The 15280-nt window shown below is 29.4% G+C and overlaps 1 protein-coding gene across 2 annotated transcripts; it reads right to left on the bottom strand.

Annotated features, from left to right (window-relative positions):
* Positions 1-1182: 1182 nt before the first annotated feature.
* LOC106466104 lies at positions 1183-9839 on the bottom strand. Of its 2 annotated transcripts, XM_022394060.1 has the most exons (3): positions 9418-9838; positions 7612-8299; positions 1183-1718 (listed from the first exon to the last, which is right to left on the bottom strand). In XM_022394060.1, exons 2-3 carry the CDS (start codon positions 8272-8274, stop codon positions 1695-1697), a joined length of 687 nt encoding a protein of 228 aa, XP_022249768.1. In that variant the 5' UTR covers positions 8275-8299; positions 9418-9838; the 3' UTR covers positions 1183-1694. The 2 variants fall into 2 exon arrangements, with proteins under 2 accessions (XP_022249768.1, XP_013781799.1); XM_013926345.2 differs by lacking the exon at positions 1183-1718 and having other exon boundaries at positions 5792-8299; positions 9418-9839.
* Positions 9840-15280: the final 5441 nt, after the last annotated feature.

The following is a 15280-nucleotide window of genomic DNA, read 5'->3' as shown; positions in this document are numbered from 1 at the left end:
TGGTTTAATGTAAGTGGCTATTGTTCGGGACGATCAATACTAAGGAAGCGGCAGTGTTACGACAGCGGAGGTCACGTGACCCTAGTAACGTCACACGCTTCTAGAACGTTCATGAAGCCGCGGGAGGTTACTAGATTTCGGTATTCTTGTACATATAAGACGGTCAAGACGTGGCGGCAACAATTTATTTGAACTGCTGACAGAGAGAGACATATTGTTGAGTCGAGCACGTGTGGCGTTCGTTGTGAATTATAGCGGTTGTTATAGCGTGACTGTGAAAATTGAGTATATTGCAAAGTTGTATTCAGAAAGAATAAACTAGTTTTATTTAAAAATGGACTTGTATCGCATAAAAAAGTAACAAACAAACGTAACAGTACTATAACAAACAATTATACTGACATTAACTTGTATCAAATATTCAGAAACATTTATTTGCCTTTACTTCTGTGGAACAGCATTTATTACTGACATTGGTCATTTTACTATACTTATGAGTTAGTGAAAATATTTGTATTAAAAAAAAGACAAAGTGTATTAATTTTAAATTTCTAAAAGACTGAAGGCTAAGTTCTAGTGTTCTGTACATTAAAACGATTGGAAGCCAAGACCAAAATTTTAATTTATGGGTAAACTAGAAGAATATTGTAAGTTTCCAATTTATTTTACTTCTCTTTATATATATATATATATTCTCATCTTTGCATGCAGTCTCTATCACATTTAAACACAGGAAGACGCTTCAAACACAGTCATTACCAGTAGAAGGCAACAAGTAATCTAAAAATAAAAATAGTCAGTCTTTGCCCCCAAAATCATATTTGTACTTCCTATTAAAAAAAAAGAGTTTCAATTTGTAAACTGAGAAGTTATATTATAAATTTACTTCATGTTAAATGTCCACAAAATTACTATGGTACATTAAAAGATATTGAGGTATCATGGTACCTGTCATTAATACTTGATGCTCCCAGTTAAAAAAAAAATTATAAAGCTTATAATGATCAATAATGAAATATGTTAGGACTAAAACAGAACAAGTGAATTCATCCTGTATAATAAATTACTTTCATTGTTGGCTAATAGCATTTTTTTTTGTTTATTTTCATATCATGACTGCCTTTACAACAAAATTACTGGTTTTCAAAAGATAATACACTGATACAAAAACAACAACAACCAGACTTATGTTAGTTTGTAAATAATGAACAGTAATATTATTCACACTTTCAAGAGTTCATAGAACATATTACAAAGAAAAAGTCATAAAGTTCTCAGAAAACCATTTTAATGTCACATCTGATTCCAATACTAGCCATACATCAACCAAAGCAACAAATGAAACTGACTCAAAACGCATGCACACTGCTTTATTTCTATTATCTGTACAGCAAGACTAAACCAATGTAGTTCAAATCTTACACTATAATGGTACATATACTGGAGAATTGGGTTGTTTTGTGAGAGGGTGCACCACTGAACATTACTGGATCATGAAAAACTTCATCAACTCTTCCTGGGGATTACAATCAAGATATACCACCTAAGCATTTATGGTAAGATTAAATGGGTTCAATCCTGGTTTTTCTTGTTAGAAAGAAAATTAAGTGTGTATCCACTTGTTCTGCTGTATTAAGGAAAACCAAGATCAAATCCTAGCTCTTTCCACCACATACAGTCCTTCTAACAATCACTTAAAGATGGTAGCAGTTGAGCAGCTGAAAAAAAGAATATAAACTAACAAGTAATTAATATTTAATACTCAAATAGTAACTAATTAAAGGGAATACCTTTAATTAATAACATTCCTGTTCTCTCTCCTTCTTTAAATACACATTTCAGTGATAAATAAATAAATATATAGATATATAGACACATACAGTGTATTGTTATGACAGTGGAAGTCGTGTGATGCTGGAGTTTCTAGAATTATCGAGGAACCCTGCGACTCTCTGAGTATTTGCTAGATGCCCTCTTTTTTAGTATATAAGCCTGGCAAAGAAAGCCAGCGACATATGCAGATAGATTGAAGAGATAGATAATTGAGGCAAGCGAACAGTAGGCACCGTAAGTAAAGTGTGTGAATCACTGTGATTTATTGCCTGTGTTATAAAGGTTGTTAAGTTTAAAGTGACTGTGGAAACTCTGTGTATTACAAAATTGTATCGAGAAAGAATAAACTAGTTTTAATTAAGAAAGGACTTGTATCACTGAAGTCCCTCGGAAAGAATTTATACCGGAAATTATCAAACGAGCAGATACGTAACAGTGTGTATATTGAGAAAAGGAACACAGGTATAGAAAGCAATAAATTAGTAGGGCTGTAATCACAAGTGTTTGTATTTGGTGATGGTATTAATAAATCCAAGTACATATATGCATACAAATTTCAACTTGTAGTTAGGCTAAATAAGTACTTATGCCTATGGAGAAAGATAAACCTGGTGTGTAATATATACAGTACACTAACCTTAACTGGAAGTATGTGTTCTTATAACACTTTTCCTTAGTTGTATTCTAATACAAGAAATGTTATATGTTTGACTAGAATTTGATCTAATGCATCTCAACCTGGCCTCTGCATTAACTAACAAATTGAGAATTTTAACTTACACACCTGCTTTGTTATCAGTCATAAATATCAGTCGAGTTTCATTCACGCACCTTGTGTTCGTAGTTTGTGCTGATGTTGTATCCAAACTGATTCTAATATAATTTTTTTTCTGAGAATTTTAAAGCTTTTCCTTTGTAAAATTTAATCAAATAATCATCTTAATCACAAACACATACTGTACCCAATGAAATAACAATAGATTGATTTATCTAAGCACAAGTGTTAAGTGAAGCAATATTTAAAGATACATGAGTTAACATCATATAGAAAGATCAAACCATTAGTTCTACATATACATACTTGTATAAGAAAATAGATCATTCTAAATATTACTTCAGTAACTTAGTTTATACCTACTCAAATACAGTATGTCCAGTTTACCTCTAAGATATCTTGCTTTGTAAAGTAAAGAACATACATGTCTACTACATTCAAATACAGAAAAAATAAATATTGACATATATAATTCCTCTTCAATAAAATAAAACTTGCCTTTATAACCCACAACAGTCCTTTCTTTCATTTCAATAACACCTACACTGTTCTATCAGTTAGTTTTAACTCTGTTAGCCACTTACAATAGTTATTAATGGCTAGCATAAAATACAATGAAATAGGCATGGGACTTCTTTACATTCAGTTTCCAAAAATACATAAAATATCATCAAATGTGTTAATAACAAACACACAATGATTAAACCTTGAAGATCAGTGAACACCATTAAATAACTGAACAGTCACCATTAGTCAACACAACAGATAGCTAATGTTAAATAATGAATCTTGTAAAGTATTACAGCCACAGAAAATTGAAAAGGGATGACTCTATACATTTAATGGCACTGAAACAAATTTCAAGTCTAATTAAAAATAACATTACACAAACTTGAAGTTTTAGAAGTATTAAAATTAATATATTTTGTGAATAAATGAGACAAAACTAACTTAAACTTCAGAAACTAGCATTATCTATCCATATGCTTAAACCTTAGTTTTAGGTTTTTTTAATAAAAAACATTACAAAATTTCAATTTTTCAACAAATATTGTGAATATAAAAACTTCTAAAACAATCAAAAATAGCTTGTTAATCAAATCTGTTGATGAGTTACAAATGATTAGTTTAACTACACATTAGTTAAAATATATTTAACATAAATCATACATTTTAACAGCAAGGCTTTTGTTTTTATTTTAAAAAAAGTTATGCAGTGGGCTATCAGTGCTCTGCCCACAATGGGTATCGAAACCTGATTTCTAGCATTGTAATCAGAAAGTGTGAAAGTACAAATGAAAAGTATAAATGAAAAAACATTTTTATGTTTAGAAAGCTGCGCTTATTATTACTCATTAGTGAAGAACTTTTAAATCAAGAGAAAAATAAGGCTATAATGTGGTTATGTTGCATTCATGAAATATCATCTAACTGGATCTATTTAGATAAAAAACAAAACAAAAGGAATCCTTGAATAATCTATGACACCTTTTTATTAGCTATATTTTTGTGTGCCACCTGTATACCCGATTCAATTTTATTACTCATCAGGATCTCTTTTAGGCAGGATTAGAGTAAATTAATCTATGAGACCTCGGGCATGGTCAAATACATCAATCAAACAGGTTTGACCTCCTGAGTCCAAAACTGTAATTAGATCCCAAATCGATCAAGAGATGACAGAGCTATGAGCTAAAAGTTTGTATTTGAAAGAAAAAACAACTCATAGCCATTCTATGTATTGCTACGCCATGGCTAAAAACTACCCTGATACAAAATTAACATTTGTCTGACTTGAGTGAAATCAGCCACCAAATATTATATCCATTAAAATATTTCTAACGGATGTATTTTCTTACCCTCAAAAGTATTTTAAAAAAATGCTAACAAAGTACTCCTTCACAATGAAGCATTTTTAAAGTGTCTTCTTTCTCTCAAGATCATCAAAAATTACAAATTTTCATACTTTCTTAAAAAGCCTTCCCTATCTCAAAGTTTGTGGATCCATGGCACGAACATGTGCTATAATAACGTCAATGTGTCTTGCTTGATTTTGATACTGAATGAACCACATAAGACATTACATGCACAGCTATCAGTACATTATTACAATGACATAAATTCACATGTACAGAAAATGTAATTTTTAAGCTAATTACTTATAACTGTATGCGATTCTGTACCTTTTATTCTTAAAGGCATTATTACAAGAGTTATAGTCAAAATGATTATTTTTGGCACTTCTTCGATATGTCTTTATAATGCATTATGTACTATTCCAGTGGCATTAACATTTATAACATGGAGAACTGGTCTGCACTTATTGACAGTTGAGTTTTTCTCCATCAAGGTGACACAAAATAAGAGGTTTTAAAAGTGAATTAAAAAATTAACTTGGCTAACATAATACCATTGGATATCTTCTGTTTTAACATTATTAATAAATGTGTTCAGTTATGATTTGGAAGAATTAATTTTTAAACAAATGCTAGATCAATCAGCAGTCCTGTAAAGTCAATAACTGATGGTACAAACATGCAGTTCAAAATGAAGAATTTAACTAACTTATTTGCTGCATTAACTCGTGGTAATAAAATATTAATGGGATTTTCTTCAGCTGTATACACATGTAATGGTAGGTCTATAGGATTATTTTTGTAGGTAGAGGGCTAATCCCTGGCACTTTGTGCAAAAGTGTGAAATGCATGCCTTTGTCAACAAACAAATGTTCTATTGATATATTTTGCATGTAATCGCTTGTTAGAAGTTAAGAGAAATAATATCATATTTGCATATGCATGCTAAAAAGATGCATAAGTAAAATCATGACCTAGGAAGAAAAATGTGGGGCCTGACCCCTCTCTAGCTGCCTCTGTTCCTATAGGCCTGTTCATTTATTTATAATTCTATATTTAGTATACCTGAACTGTCTTAGAATGTACAATTTACTGTTTTTTGACTAATGTACTTATGGTTCAGTACTGTATTTGTACCATATGTCTCTTTTAGCTCATTTTAAATGGTAAAATGCAAAACAAACTAATTACACTACTAATAAAGATATATGAAATATCAACATTATAAAACAAAAATAAATAATATGTTGCATTATTTTTTAACAAAACATCTTACATATGTAAAATGATAAACAAAAATCAATAAGAATAAATAATAATATACTTACATTTTTTTATCCAACTAAACACTGGTAACTTAAACACAAACTCAAAACCTACTGCTGGATTTATGAATAATATAAATATTATATAAATGTAGATAAAAATAACTTACTTTACTCTGCAGTTTCCTGAAAAGTCTTTGCCAACATATCGGACTGTTTTAAAGAATCCATTAGATATGTATTCTAGATCTTATTGTATTCGGTTATAATATCACTTGAGGTATTCATACTTCATTGCATGTATTAAACAAAATTATCGGTGACTTGTGGAACAAAATGTGGCAAAACTATATTACATTACTCATAATTAAATGCCAACTGGAAAGTATTTTTTTAAGTACCTGAAACTATACAAAAGTCTGATGCTATGAAATGCATAAATAATTTTCTATGGTTGATCAAGCCACAGTGTTTGTTTCTCACCAATACACAGGATATTTGTTAATGTTAAGTACCTTAAGTAATCAACTCCAATCGAATACTTTAGGTATATTAAAAACTACTGAAAAATTAAGTGTTGTGATTAATTTTGTATATGCCTAATGACTTGTTAACTAAGTGCAAACATTTTCATCATTGGTACGTCCGATTTGTCAAAATACGATTCAACACAGAATATATCTAAAAGAATGAACATGACGTGTAAAAGATCAAAGAGCAGTAAATCTTTCATGATTTGTATTTTTGTATCAAAACTTTTGTAAGATTTCAAATAATTCAAATCTATGTCTACTACTGTCATTCAAAAACAATTCACAAAATATCAATACTAAATAAACGTTACTCTACACTATCATCTGCAATCTAATTGAGTGCTTAATAAATATATAATTGACGTACTGCAACTCTAAGTATATATATATTAAAAACTGCTTGAATTCATTACTTTGCATTACAACCATCTTGCACATATACATCATTGTATACCAACATATGAGAGAAGTAATAAAATCTTTTTATGGGTTTACAAGAATGTCATTCCTAAATTTGGTCAACAAGGTTTTTTAAATTTTTTTAATAAAGTATAACCCAAATAAGAACAATGCTATACCTAAAGTCACACATTGCTAAAATTATAAAACTGGTGATAATACACTGATGATGTACTAATTTTGAAGGCATTTATAAAGAATAAGACTGAGATTAGCCAAGTTGCTTCAACTTAAAATTGTACAGCAAAAGAAATAACTATAAAAATGGTAGTTCTATACAGGGCATTTTAAAATATCCTGTCTTCACTATAATTACTCATCATGGTAATATTTGGAGTTTCAATGGTTCACAAAGAAATACATCCAATTTATTAAAGAGAAATTTCATTAATTGCAGGATGCCAATTTGTGATTAAAATTTATCTTCAAGTAAAACAGGCCACTTCTCCAGTGAAAAAATTTCAGGAGTATTTTACTGAGAAGATGTGATTCTGTAAGCATATGCATATGTTCCACTTTTATTCAACTTCTTTGTTTAAAATGGGACTCAACTTTTCCATTAAATACTGCACTGTTGAGACAGAAACTTGAAATTTATGGGCAACATCATGAAACTGTAGACTTAAATTCTTCACCATCAGGGCCAATAAAAGAGCATTTTCTAGTGATAAAGTTGAGAGTTCTTTAATCAGATTATTGCTTTTAGTCTGATCAAACTCATGACCATTCTGATTTTTACAATCTTGATGAAAGCTAAAAATATTTAGCTTTGAGGCAGCTTCTATAAAATATGTTTGAAAATCTGTATAGGTTTTAAACCCTGTATAATAATGAAATTGTATACTATCATTTTTTAAAAAGGTAATGGTTAAAGGGACTGGTAGTTTTACCTGCATAAAAGGTAGCAATGTAGGCTGTGTGGATTTGGAACTTGAATACAATTTTCTTTGTGAACACATTAAGTCATCATTTTCAACCTTTTCTGTCTGAGTACTTTTTGTCAATGTCTGTCTGACAAAATAATTTGTTTGTGTTGACTTATACTCATGCAAAACTGGCTGCGCAAAATATATCTCATTTGATATGATGTCATCAGTGTTTACTCGAGAGTTAACTTCAAGTTTTTGTTTCTTTACAGCTAGAGGATTAACAGATTTCTGGGAAGTTTCTTTATTCAAAATGTTCTTTGATTTTTCTCCCACATAATATTTTTTGAGGCATGTTTCTTGGTTATTTATTCCAAATAATGTTTGGTGTGGGTTAATGCAACTGGTTAAATAAATCTGATGTTCTGAAGCAGGTGTGAGATTCTGAATAGGAAGTGGATTTTCTAGAGTTGGCCGACCATCTACAAAATGACGAGAACATACTCGTGTGTTTCGAGAAACACTCAGGTCAGGTCTTCTTATCATTTCCATCCATTTATCATGCAAATCCTTTTTTGTTGTTACACTTGGAATGCAAAAAAATTTAAGAGGTGTGTCATCTGGATCAGGAATAGTGTAACGGCTATCACTTTTACATCCAATGACACAACAGTGATGATGAGGCATAATGCACTTGTGCTTCTGGTAGTACCTGAAACAATTATCTTTAGGTTACAAACTAACTCTCCTATGTATACACTAAAACAGTCTTAAAAATATAATTGAGCTGACACACATATCTATATATATATATATATATTTATCAACTCAAATCTTAGAAAGATTTTACTAGTGAAATTGTATGCATGTATTTCAAACACACACACACACATATATATATATAATATATAATTGCACACACACACACACACATACATATATCTATATAGTTTGTGGGTGCAACTTTTAATTAAGTCTTAAAATTGGCTTTTAACTTACTTCTTTAAAAATTACAGTTTAAATGTTGAAAGTTGGTGAAACATTAAAAACCAAATAGGCCTAACATTTGTAATAAAAATAACATTAACTGCAGTTTTTATTGCTTTTTTACATATTCTTAATTTGCCCATCAGAGTTTGAATCTGCAGAATAAATTAAAAGGAATGTTATAAAAAAAGCAGTTAGTGTAATTTTTCTCACTAATTTTAGGCCTATTTGTTTTTTTGTTTCTTATTATTATTATAAAAAGAAAGTCACATTACTAAATAAAAATATTTTTAACAAACAATTCTTGCATGTTTCAGAAATTATACAAATATGATATAATAAAGAATGAATCATTTACATCAGCTTCGCCTGGAAATCAAGCTATGCATCATAACTTATGATACTTGCAGGTAAGCTTCAAAAATGTCCCCATTGTACATAACATATTTATACGTTATAGTTTAATTTTGGTCAAGTTCCTACAGATTCATTTAAATTCAAGTATCAAAATATCGAAAATAGCTATCACTTGAAGAATCTGATTTACTTAAATTATGATCATTATGGGTTAATATAAAACAACAAAAAATGAATTAATTTTTAATTTGACACAAACAGTTCTTCCATTTTTATTAAGGTTATAAATTCGGAGAACAGTTCTATTTCCTAGAACAGTAGAAATAGGACTAAGCTAGTTAGAGAGCAAATCAATGGAGATGTTACATATAATATTAATAGTCTTTATAAATTGATAGGTCCAGAAAAGTATAATTTAGTATAATAATTTGGCTTTACCACCACTCCCAGCACTAGCTTAAAAATAAAACTGCAAACGATACTTACGCGAGACGAAACGACGCCCTGGAAGAGTGTTTGTTTTCACGTAGTTTCGGCACAATGACATCAAATTATATGCCATAAACCCATTTTAATCATTTCAATATTGGGCAGGAAATTTAGAATGATTTTGCTTATTTTGAACTTCGAAAATATTCTGATTTCCGTATGATTTTTGTACTTTAGTGTACTGTAAAATTGACCTGATATTTTTCAGTCACTAAATGGTATTTCGTTACCTCGCCCTTCGTTCTTGGTAAGATTTATACGTAGTTAGTCATGAATTGAAAGCGACCTCTAATTTAGACTATCGGATGTTTCTGTTGATTTTGAAAGTTATTATGGAATTTTAATCCAATATTTGAGTATTTGTGACATTCGCCCTAATTCATTTATCAAAATGTAAAATTCTATGAACTATATAAGCCCGCTCTTTAATTATTAAACTTAATGCCCAACGAGTAAAGTTAAATGAATCCGTTAGAGGGCTGGTTTTTGAATGTGAAACATGCAGTTGGGTCTAGAGTTTGTGGTTAAAATTTACGGTTACTAATGACGAAGTAAGAAAATGCATTATTTGGCATATTTCTTTTAGTAAATGCATTAAATTTAGCTCTTTTGGTACTACTATTTCGCATAACTATTAGTAATACTAATAGTATTTACAGTTATTTCCTATTTGAACTTTGAAGTTAAATAAACAAAAACCAACAGATCTTTTCGAATACAATCTAAAATTCTGTTTCATCTAACTTTAACTTAAGTTTAATACCAGTGTAGTAGCCTAACTAAAAAAATGGGCTAGGTACTCCAGCTAGCTTTTTTACAGTTTGATATAATTAAATTCCATTATACAAATTGTAAAAACTTCAAAAAGTGTCTATCCCAATATGTTATCTAATTAATAGCGTAATTAATTTATTAACTGGGTTCTAACTAGGCTAAATATTGTGCTAGGTTCTCTTATTTTTTCACAGCTTGACACTATACTATTGTACTTGTAGTATCTCATACGATGTTCACTGTAAAATTGTATAAAGAAAAATAAAAGTATCTTAGCCCTGTATTTGGACTACAGCATAACATGGCTCAACCCAGCACAATGTTTATAAGCTATTAATTACAATATTAAGTAAGAAAACTACCATGCAAGTTATTACATTTATACTGATCATAGCATGTAAAATTTTCTCTTGATGCCAGACATTCCATATTTATTATAATTCGTAAATAACCTAAATAATTATCAGGCAAATTTATATGTTTTACTATTTAACAAATGTACAAACAAGAGATACAGAATTAGTCCTAAAAATTACCTTTGTTATCGCTATTAAAGCATGTTCCTTTTTAACAGCCTAACATATTCTTTGAAATTTACAAAGTTTAATTGAACATCATGTTCAGTTATAACTTGTACATATCATTGAGAAGATGAAACTCGATTTAATTAGTTTTCCACAGTTAAATCTAGAATACAGAAATAGAACTTGACAGTTAACTTGATTATCTACAAGTAGTGATTATGTCAATGAGTGTTGGGTAAAATAATCAACTAACTGAAATTATGATTAAGTTAATTAATGTCATGAAAATAACCAACTAATCGAAATTAGTGTTTCAGTTTTATTTTTGATTATTCCAACTATCCAAGTAATTGAAGTATTACCATAATTATTTCTCATTTTTATTTTCAATGAATTCAAGGTTGTACAGTTTAATCGATTAGTGTAATGATTCACAAAAGTAATTGTCTAATTGAAATTAATGCATATGATTATTACTATTTTTTTTTATTATTTTGCATATTCAAGTCATATGCTAGAATAATTTATTAATGAGCCTGATGGTTAATTGATTAGAAAATTTCACTAATCACCCAGCTCTAGGGCACTTAGGAAATGACAAGGTGGCTGAAGATCTATTGGTCCACAGAGGTCAACCCTTTTTTGCTCACCAAAATAACATAGCCAAAACATTTTTTTAAAACTATTTTAGGAACACTACATGTTATTTCTTTTAAAAATAAAAAACTAGAGTAATTTAATGCAATGTATTTGATTTTTTTAATCTGTTTAAAACATATGAAAATATACACAGTACACTGAGCTAAGATTGAGGCTTTTACTCACGTTTTCTGTAGAAAATGCCTACCACTGTTTGGAAAATATTATTTAGTATCAGCATTATATTAAAGGCTAGTTAATAACTGGATTTATATGAAAAGAAAAAAATATACATGTATTTTTTCTGTTTAGTTACTATAAGCTATTTTCATGGCTTAATATGAAATCAAATTTTATCTGGATGAACTACATTCAGGTCTTTGATGTTTTCTTCTTCAGTTTGTGGTGAATGAAGAAAATTCTTGAAACTTGATGTATACTTTGTTTTGGCCAGTTACTCTTTCTCAGACAATTTATCCTTATCTGTAATGATGACGGGATAAAACAAATGACAACCTTCGAAACATTTATTTTAAACACAATATTTAAACTCTTCCAAATACAGCATTATATAATGGGTTCAGGAGGCAGTCTAAGATACTGCTGTTAAATAATCATTTAACGTTCTTACATGCACATTTAACAGTACCATAGTATTTCCAAGACTTACTGGTTTTTATCACCATACTAATTTATGTTTATAAAAGAAGATATTAAAAACTTGACATCAACAAACCTTTCAAATGTTATAGCATACACTATACCTAATTCCATTAGTAAAATCTTTAATATACAATGGAAGCAATTAAAACATCATGATTACAGTTTTTTTAAGCCCTAGTTTTGGCTTAAGTTCAAGTGGTTCACATTAAAAAATCATGTTTCATAAAAAGATCAAAATAAATGTATCATTAATTTTTTATTTAAATTACTTAGCTTCCCTCCTCCAACTTGGATGTAAGAAATGAAAACCTTTTTTGGTACTCCCTAGTTGTATGGTACAAAAATGGGACAGCTTAGTTTTTAATACTGAAAAAATACTTTATTAAAATTTTTAACTGTTCCTTATTTTGGATTATAATGTTTCATAATAAGCTTGAAATATGCCTGTTTTGGGATAATTATATATCAATTGAAGTATATTTTCATGCCTCATTCATTGTGTGACATTAACATTAAACTAACTGTTAGCTATGTTTCTGGTTTCTTTACTTCAATAATACAGTATGGTATTTAACAGTGAGAGGATAATAATACACACACAAACATAATTTGAAAACTACAAATACATACTATTAAAAAATAAGGTGCAAAAAACATTACTAAGTAGACACTGATGTGTTCATAGAATGTTTTCTTTGTTAGTCACTTCAGGCTTTCAAGCCAGAAAACCAAAAATGTTTTGTTAGAAGATTAACTGTGTAATGGATTTTAGGTTTTGGTATATGTATACATACAAATATGATAAAACAAGTTGCTATATTGTATATTCTAATTAAGTCACAAGATGAATAACAAATAAATGGTAAATTTAAATTACTAGAGGTTCAGTTAACTTAGTTTTACTTTTGTCAGTAATTTATAACTGACTTACATATTGTATCTCTTGTACACAATTTTTAAAGCATATTATCAACACTGTATGTAATGATATCTCGGTGCATTTCTACACGAGTCTTCAGATTTTTTTCTTTTGTTATAACAAAAGTTTGTCTTCAATATACAGTGTCTTTCTCTGTATTCAGACTTTTTAAAATAATCCCGGAAAAGATGTTGATTATTTTATTACAATATTAACATTTACAGAATCATATTTTTTGTACTTTTATCTTTCACCAGCAAAAAGCTAACCAACATGATTCAACAGCTCCTTCCACCATTGGAAAGGAGTAAAAGAAACCAAAACCATTCAATCTATTAATCATTAATGGAATAAAAGAATCAGTTTCTTAGAAGCATACAGGTCTGATGGATAAAAAAAACCATAACAGTTTTGCATGTTTATTATCCCTTCCAAAAGTTTAATGTTTGTACAAGTAAATCTAGCTTTGTTAGAGATTACCACTTGAAACTGACAGCAATAACATATTTACTGTATGTGGTTCCCAAAACAATATTTCATTACTAAGTACTTGTTATCCATTAATTTTTACTAGATACGTAAGTACAGTATATGTCATGTAATGTGACATAAAGAAAAAAAAAGACTGCATGAATACATGTGTTAAACTGTGTAGTGTAAGAAACAAACAAAATTTATTTTGATTTTTTTAGAAAACAGGCCCATATTCAATTGTTGTTACTTTGTACTGGTTAAGAGTGAACAGGGGTGGAGTTAATGGTCAGGATGAGAGTTATTTGCTTGAGATTTGTGTTCTTGTATCTCACTTGACACAGCACTGGCCTCAGAGAACTGATTTGTCAATAAATATTTAATAATAACATATGGTCAGCAAGGGACTGTTTGGTTTTTCAAGACAGTTCCTGCACACCCACCCTTGAGAAAAGTAAAAACTTAAAACAGTACAGTTTTCTAAGTGAGGCTTACCTAGAGATCTGTATAGAGATTTAGTGAACCGTTTGTGACTTATCAGTGACTGTTAATACACCTTACAATTCTTTTAGATTTACTAGTTGCAACAAAACATTGCTTCGGTGACTTATCAAACACTGTGCTAAGATCCTTTTCACCAGTTGCATTATTGCGTTCCTACGTATATTAAATGCACGATCCAAATTATGATAACCCAAATTTGCCACGTTTTTATCGTGTGTACTATTGTATCGAACAGTAAAGTACAGACCGGTTCTCGCATATTATGTAACAATGGAAGATAAGGCTACAGTATTTATCATATTCACAATGCAACTTTTAAAAAAATACATCAACTTAAAAATCTGTTATAATTTAATATTTGTTTTTTTAAGTTACATTTTAGAATAAGATAAATATAATGAAGTCAGGCAGGAAAAAAAAGGTATGAGGCATACATTCTGTGTACTAAATAAAAAATCAGAGTTGTAGTTTGAAGAGTCAGATTAACAAAAACGTTGTAAGTATGACAATGCACATACATATATATATTTTTATTTATTTACTTAAGAATTAATTTATATATATACATATGTTTGCTCCTACATGCTACATGCTCTCCTTGACATTGATCATACAAATAAACAAACATGCAGGCCATAAGCTCAATACACATTCATTTGCTCTACAAGTCTGGAATTCATTTTTTTCTGATATACATTATGTCACTTATATGTATTGAAGTGGACAAAATTTTTTTATTGAACCATAATGCTATGATTAATCATTGTGTAGAACATGCTAAACACTGATGGGTTGTCTTATTTATTCTTCCAGTTTTATTTACTTTTTTAGGTTATACATTTGCAAATTTCAATGATACTTTTGCACAAGCTAACTTGTAAACACTTTAGCACATACATTTCCATGTAAAGGTAATGCTCATTACAGCTTTAATCATTTATTGGACAGAAAATATTGATTACAAATATTAAATACGATAAAATATTACCCACATGAAAATTAACTTTTACTCTAAGATAACAATGGAATACTGATTATAGTCTATCAACAACAAGCAATATTGATGTTCGGGATTTCGAAAAATGTCATTGAACTTATTGTAACTTTTATATTGAAAATACACTTTATTAAACCATTGATGAAATCATTTTACATGCAGTATTGGGATACATTAGTATTTAGTCTGTATATATTCTTCTGTGGCCTAGAAATCCATTAGAATGAAGTTGTCATGTGTCTTTAAGTAGAAGATATTACTTTAGAAGCCTATTATTTATAGTTGATGGTAATATATCTGAATTAACAAGAAATACAAACTAATAGTTGTAAGCAGTTATGTAGTTTATACAATAAGAATAAACAAGTT

Source organism: Limulus polyphemus, unplaced genomic scaffold (assembly GCF_000517525.1).
Source record: "Limulus polyphemus unplaced genomic scaffold, Limulus_polyphemus-2.1.2 Scaffold2151, whole genome shotgun sequence".
Taxonomy (NCBI): domain Eukaryota; kingdom Metazoa; phylum Arthropoda; class Merostomata; order Xiphosura; family Limulidae; genus Limulus; species Limulus polyphemus.
This window is presented reverse-complemented; position numbering and strand designations above follow the sequence as displayed.